Source organism: Brienomyrus brachyistius, chromosome 5 (genome assembly GCF_023856365.1).
Source record: "Brienomyrus brachyistius isolate T26 chromosome 5, BBRACH_0.4, whole genome shotgun sequence".
NCBI classification, from domain to species: Eukaryota; Metazoa; Chordata; class Actinopteri; order Osteoglossiformes; family Mormyridae; genus Brienomyrus; species Brienomyrus brachyistius.
Window position 1 is genome coordinate 29,872,457 of NC_064537.1, and position 8,049 is coordinate 29,880,505.

At 38.3% G+C, this 8,049-nt stretch overlaps 1 protein-coding gene across 1 annotated transcript; it reads left to right on the forward strand.

Moving 5' to 3' along the window:
* The first annotated feature begins 601 nt into the window (after window positions 1–601).
* On the forward strand, window positions 602–6,003 carry zgc:153896 (uncharacterized protein LOC569930 homolog). Its single transcript, XM_049014409.1, has 5 exons — window positions 602–848; window positions 4,227–4,372; window positions 4,613–5,239; window positions 5,400–5,666; window positions 5,962–6,003. The coding sequence occupies exons 1-5, from the start codon at window positions 602–604 to the stop codon at window positions 6,001–6,003; spliced, it is 1,329 nt and encodes a 442-aa protein (XP_048870366.1).
* The last annotated feature ends 2,046 nt before the right edge of the window (window positions 6,004–8,049 follow it).

Here is an 8,049-nt window from a genome sequence, read left to right on the forward strand (position 1 = left end):
TGTATTGTGGGTATACCACAGCGAAATTAAATTCCAGCCGAGCTTTAGATGGCTTTTTTACTTTGGGTAATTCATATTGAGTCTGCTGTTTCTCGCATGTATGCATTTTAAACGTTTTCCATGTTTGTAATCACATATACTTTTGCTATTCAATTTTAAATACAGTCTTATTGGCCAGACATTATACCGCAGTTTACAGTACTTTGAGAGTATTTCCGAGCATTATGTTGATCTGTTAACGTATAGACACATGTGTGCCTATATATTTGTGTTATTTTATGATAATGTATGATGTTCTACAGCGTAACATACTGCTAAGTTACAAAGATATTATATTACAGTACAAGATAATGCAATTAAAAGTTGTTGCAGTACAATTTTATATTGCTTGAATGTGCTGGGCCAGTGCCAGAGTGTTTAATTGGGATGTATAGCTGGAGCAGCTAACCCTCACACCCACCGGACAAAAGTGACTGGCCTCATCATAGCTGTTAATAAATTTTATGGCCTGATTGAACACAAAAGTTGCCCATCCCTGCAGTAATAACTATAAAAAGGACTCACAGTTCCATTGGGCTCTTGCACACAGAAAGCCTACAAGATGAGGCTAATAGTAATTCTGATGTGTTTCCTTCTTCTGGCACAAACCACAGAATGTAAACCACGTCCAGGGAGAAAGACCTTCAACAAGCTGCTGGTCATCTCCTTTGATGGCTTCAGATGGGATTATGACCAAGATGTGGATACCCCAAACATGGATAAGATTGTGAAGGAGGGAGTGAAAGCCAAATACATCACGCCACCCATGATAACCATGACTTCCCCATCTCATTTCACGACAATCACTGGTAAGGGTGCAGTGCATCGAATCTTCCAGCAATGCCTTCTTTGTAGTTATAGAGTTTTCATATGTTTTGGGGGACTCTAAATGTGCATTAATTCTGTGATGATATGAATGGACAGCAACTGTTGTACTAGCCGGCAGCATTGTCCTATTGGCTAGTTCTTTAGGAGGAAAGCTGGCGCGGGGGTGTGTCCATCTACTTAAGCCTTCTTTGCCTAATTTCTTTCTTCACTACTTAGGAAGTTGGGAGGGATTGCTTATTCTTGCTATCACCTGGCACAACACACAATTAATGGGTTACTTAAGTTCAAATGGATATTCAGTACATTTTTAATTTAAACCCTCCATTAAATGTTTAGTTCATTCATTGATTTGTTCCTTAACATGCTCTTTCCCTTCAAACCTTTCAAAGATACCTTAGGGAGACATTTTTTTTATTCTACAATCCCATGACCCACTACTACCACAAAGAAACAGAAGCCATTGAACAAGTTTTGGAATTTATTGAAGGAATTTTGTGTAATTGAATTACCATAGGATAGATGTAGGGAAAAAAACAACCTCTTGGACACACCTGAGAAACATTCTTTGTCCAGTCTCTACAGGGTCTTAGTAAAAGTGACCACTGATAACTCAGCTCAGTAACGGGAAAATAGTGATAAGATACTGAATAATTACAAGATTCTTGTTTGCCTCAGCAAACAGCAGCTTTTCAGAAATAAATTTATATTATAGAAGGGAGTATGTTCTAAAAAATATATCTAATACAAAAGAGCAACAATGTCCTGTGAATGTAAGTGAAACATGACAGTATTAGAAACTGTAACGATTAGATGAGAGAGGATTCAAATGCAGAGGCACCAGGTTTATTTCAAAATCACAATCCAAAAATTGTAATTCAAAGCATGGGTGGTAGATCGAAGAGCCGATAATAGCAGATGAAGAAACCCAAAGATAAATTATATCCCAAAAGCCACAATCCAACCATAGTCTGAAATATCAGTAGGCCAATATGGGCAACATCGACAAAAAATAAATAAATCAACACTCAAACACTCAGTACCTGGCAACGAGGCCACAGACAAGGTCCATAAATACAGAACCAGTTAAATAAGTTCATGAGTCACCAGTGTGCTAGTGTGCTAGTACAGGTAGTAGTGTAACCAGACTGGAAATAGCTGGATGTAGATTTGGCTGGATGTAAGGCTGTGTTACATTGTATCATGTAGTAATATCACATTATGTAATAATCTGCCGCATTTAGTAATAGACAGCTTGCACGCAATCTGTAATACATTTTCCTGCATTTTGTAATAAATTGCTACATATTGTGACGGTTATTACAAAATGTGGGAGTTGGACTCTTTAATGATGAGCACAATATGGAAGCATATTACACAGTTAATTACTTAAAAATATACACTGAATATATAGTTGTCACGCCTGGCTCGTCCGCTCCTCCTGTGTGCCACGCCCCCTGCTTACCCACGTGTGTTTCCCGAATTGTACCCAGCTGTTTCCGTTTGCTTTCAATCAGTCTTGTGTATTTAAGTCCTGGTCTCCCCAGTTTTCCTTGTCTGTCATTGATGTTAGTCTGCGTCCAATGTTCCCGGCTCCCTGAAGCCCGAATAAACCCCTGTTTGCCCTGATTTCGCCTTGTCTCCCGCTACCTGCCTGCCGATCCGCACGATCGCCGCTTCGCCCGACCGCATCCCGTGACAATAGTATTTCAGGAAAGCAAATTGCAGAACAATTGCACAGCTCTAGGCAGCCCCGAGATGAGATTGTAATGTATATATGATTTTTGAGAATCAGATACAGATAACCCAGGGTGCAGAGGACACACATATTACACTCATGATGTCGGTTTGAGAGGACACACACATACTGTATTACACTCATGATGTCGGTTTGAGAGGACACACACATACTGTATTACACACATGATGTCGGTTTGAGAGGACACACACATACTGTATTACACACATGATGTCGGTTTGAGAGGACACACACATACTGTATTACACACATGATGTCGGTTTGAGAGGACACACACATACTGTATTACACTCATGATGTCGGTTTGAGAGGACACACACATACTGTATTACACACATGATGTCGGTTTGAGAGGACACACACATACTGTATTACACACATGATGTCGGTTTGAGAGGACACACACATACTGTATTACACACATGATGTCGGTTTGAGAGGACACACACATACTGTATTACACACATGATGTCGGTTTGAGAGGACACACACATACTGTATTACACACATGATGTCGGTTTGAGAGGACAGACACATACTGTATTACACACATGATGCCGGTTTGAGAGGACAGACACATACTGTATTACACACGTTATGTTGGTGTGAGGGGAAATAGATCGAAATGCATAATGAACATGTCCAATGCTCTGCGTCATTCTTCGTTTGACTCCTGCTGTATAATATACTCTGCTGCTGTCTAGCCTCAACGTAGCACATGATAGTCAAATTTTAGTGAAAACAAAGTAGATATGAAAATTTGCTAACTATGCATTTATATATAAAACTTTAACATATCTGGAATAGATTTGTGAAACAAGTGCTGCTGAAAATCATATTGCAAACTGTTTGTTATTGGGTTCGTATTTGTACCGGGGTTAATTTGGCTAGTCTCATGTTCTGTGTAAGGGCTGAGAAAAATAAGGAATGTATGTTTTTTTCACTTACACATTTAGAGAGGCGTGAGAAGGTGTGGACGTAACAGCAAAACATTTCAAGTATATGACATTAGAATAAAATAATAAATCCAAGTAATTCAATTCTGGATTCATGTATTTGAATGAAAATATGATGGTATGTAATGACATATAAAGTAGATTATCAAACTCTTAACATCAATAAACTGAGCCCTTGAATGTTGTGGCATGTTGTTTTATTAGAGGTTCCTATGTTTAAATAAATGGGAATCTGCTTGCTGTCCTCATTTTCTTTTTAAAAAAAAACAAACTTTTTGCAATTAATACTGTTATTAACACAGTGAACTATTTAACTACTATATTCACTTCATTTTTATACTTTTAGTTTATTCGGCCACGACAAAATAGATGGAACAAGTGATGCTTTTTTCATGGTACAAAATGTCCCAAATGTCAAAAAAGAACTAAAAGAGCGAGTATGACTCTTCTTATGATCAAGCCCTTTATCTAGTGATGTAGAAATTGAAGTATTTGGTAATATCCTGACACCTTGAGGAACCGAGATGTACTTCAATTACTAATTTCTGCTGCAGTAAACGTGCAATACATGCAAATGCACACATCATTCGGAAAAAAACACAAACTGAACACTGTACATGCGATGATTTTCTGTTTCGGTTGTATAGGTAGATGGATTGAAGACCACGGTGTGGTCCACAACATGAAGTTTAACTCCACGACACTTCTTAAATTAACCCACAAGGCCACTCAAAACCAGTCTGATTGGTGGGACAATGGGGTTGAACCTCTTTGGATCACAGCTCAGAATCAGGTGAGAATCTTTAACTATAACAATCCTCGGAACATAGTCACGTACCATATTTATTATCAAAGATAACTTGGCATGAATTTCATAATATTTATACTGTGAATAACCATCACAAGGCAATCAATCAAAAAAATATATTTAACAATGTCTTACTCTCATCTCAATTTCTGACCTTTATATACAAGGGAACAAAAGGCTGGACAATATGCAAGAAGTTAAAGGTAAATGCCTTTATTTCTCCAGGGTCTAAAAACAGCTTCATTCCACTATCCAGGAGGGGGAGCAAATTATAGCGGACAGGCAGTGAATCGGGCTTTGGTTGAGTCCTATGCGCACCCAGATAGCAATGAAACAGAGTGGCGTGAAAACATTGACATTGTTATGGGCTGGTTTACCCAGGAAGACTTTGACTTTGTAACACTGTACTATGGGGAACCAGACAGTGTAGGACATTCCAAAGGACCAGAGACTATAGAGAGAAAAGACATGATTAAGCAGATTGATCGTACCATTGGATACCTTATGGAGTCCATACAGCAACATCAGCTGACCCATCGCCTTAATGTTATAATCACTTCTGACCATGGTATGACCACAATCAAGAAGAACCCCAAAGTAGAAGAGATACTGCTTTCAAAATATCTTAAGTTCTGGAATTTAGTCCATTTTGACCTGCTTGACTATGGTGGCTTTGGAATGATCACACCCAAAAAAGGCAAAGAGCAGGAGGTTTTCAATGCACTGGTAAACGCCCATCCCAACTTAACAGTGTACCGAAAAGAAGAACTTCCTGAGGACTTTCATCTGGCCAAAAACAGCAGAATCCAGCCCATTGTTGTTGTTGGGGACTTGGGATTCAACCTGAATTCAGTAGGTTTATTTTCACCCTCTTTACCATATACAAGTAATGTACACTAGTTTAATAGCTTTTATATTTCTTTATTTATTTATTTTTAAATTTATTATTATATTGCAAGTATTTGTTAGACAAAGCTGTCATAAACAATATATTGTGCTTTACTGTGTGCAGAGAGTTATCTTCTACGTTAATAAAGGAGACCATGGATTTCACAATGGGGAGATGGACATGAAGACCATCTTCCGTGCTTTTGGCCCTGATTTCAAAAAGAATTATTTGGCTGAGCCCTTTGACAGCGTCAACATCTACCCACTGATGTGCAAACTCCTGGGTGTCACACCTGCCCCCAACAACGGCTCTTTAACCTTTACAGAGGGAATGCTATTGGATGAGTTTGACAAAGACACACCAGGTTTGACTGATCAAATCAGACGGCACGTAAATGCAACATTGCCACTTTTGGCATAATCACAGACATCTTGCTGTGGAACAAAAACCTTTCACGCTTTTCACCAGAATCATGAATATTTTCAAACAGCATACATCACATTATATCTTCATTTGAAAATACCATGACACAAAATACAAAAAAATTAATGTAAAAATATATCAAGGTACTTCTTAGCAGTCCACATTGTAATGGGAATAGTAGCATTATGTTGATGGAGAATGTCGATGCCAAAAGAAATTATTCGGTTTTTAAACACTGATGAATTTCTTTTTTCTCATTCAGGGGGAAGCGGCAATAGGAACAAGATGTCACTTCTTCTCATGACAACGATATTTTCCATTTTTCTTCTATTATAGGTAATATTGAGCAAAGTACAATAATCTGACTAAAATTTTTACTGTTTTCCCTGCCTAGTCCTGTTCTGTCTTTTGTTTCCCAATTTGGCCAGCAGGTGTCACTGGCCATTCCTTTCTTTCCTCATTGCACCTTTCTCTGTCCCTATTGTTTTCTCTCATTCCCTGGGCTGATACGTGACAGAGTGGCCCGCTAACCATGCATCCGATATATGAGTTCTTAGAAGATTTTTGAACTTTTGTTTATCCTATGTTAATTAAGTTTCTTGTGTTAATGTATTAAAGTATTTCGTCGTTGTCTTTAGTGTCTTTTGTTCCTGGTTTACCCTGCTTGTGCCCATTTTTTTTTTTTTTTATCTCTGTCCCATGTTTTTAGTTCTCAGCTGTCCCTTGTTTAAATCCCATTACTTCTGTATACATGCCCGCCCTTCACCTGTTCCTCTGTCAGTCATTGTATGTACTGAATAGTTTCTGCTTGTTTACGCCCCTTGCTGTACATCCCAGTTCATAGTTAGTTAGATGGCTCTGTGTTCTCTTATCTTTCCTTTTAGTCCCAAATTGAAACTAAACTTTATTTGGCATTTACAGAAGTAGAAGAACATTGGAATTCTTGCATGATTCCTTCTGTCAAGACTCAAGACTTCAAAAAATCAAAATTAAAACATTAACAGCAAGATCATTCATGTTTTACTATACAATAAAATTATTATTTTTTGTGGAGTGGATGTCTTAAGATGTTCATATTTCCAGAACGCCCTCTTCGGATCAGTAAAATCCATCTTAATTTTAATGTTTAGGAAATAGTCTCATCAGCCGTGGGTTTTCAGCAGTGGCCTCTGTACAAAAGGCTTTTCTCTCCATGTATTTGCAGAATTTCTGCAAGGCCTGTTTTCTCAATAGGATGAACAAAGAACAAACGGTGCAGAGCTAAGGGTGCAGCTACAGGCTGGCGATCCTGTTATTAGCTAACAGACCTGCAGAGCGCAGAGGGCGTGAAGTATTGGTTTTCTCATTTTTAGACTTCTTTCTCCTTGCATTATTCTTCTTTTCGTTTTGCCAGCCATATCTGCCAAACAGAATTCCCTTTCCTTATCAGGCGGTTTTAGGAATGGAGAATAGATTATTCCAGTTCCAAAAAGTTGTGGTTGCTTCTTAGTGTACTGCCCTTATCTTCTCCTTCCCATTCCTCACATTTTTGTTTTCCCCAATCGGCACCCTGTCCTGTTCTCCAAGTAACTTAGACTCTTCCAAGATAATGTTGAAAATGTTTGTTAAAAAAAAATTGCTCATACACAAGGTTTATTTGCGAGTAAGGTGATTGAAGAAAGATCGATCTGGTTTGACAAATAGAACCACCACTTCTCTGGACTGCTGGCAAACAGGTGGTTACCTCGTACAGGAGGTACGTCTTTCTCTGTCACTGAAAAAAACACACAAATTATCAAAAAAAAAGTGACCAAAGTGTCAGTGGAAAACAGTAACTTTACCGCGTCTAATGGTCTGTTGGTGGAATCATTTGTATTAACTCCATTCACAACTAAAACACAGAGCAGGAATCCTTACAGATCACTGTTTAAATGATTCTTATATACTAGTTGCCATATGCACATTTCACAGTAGGAAGTGCTGCTGTACTTCTCATATGCTTTCAATAGCAGTAGGTTCCGGAATTTCGGAATCGTGATAGATTTCGTATGCATGGTTTTGCAGTTAATATCTGACATCGTGCTTTTGAACTTCTTGTATCCTGTACTTTTAAATGACCTACCTTTTATCAAGGCTTTCACCCTAATATTGAAAAGTAAATCTGAAACTGAATAAAATGCAAACTAGTTGTTTTAATATGCAAGGTAAAAATGGAAGAAAAAACTAAATGAATAATAAAAAGTAATGAGCATTTCAGAAGACTGACGCCCCCTGCAGCACCAAGTACACACTTCTCCACCTCCACTTCCTTTGACCCAGGGCAGTGAGCTACAGCTTGGTAGTGAATGTAAGTCAAAGCCAAGGACATTGG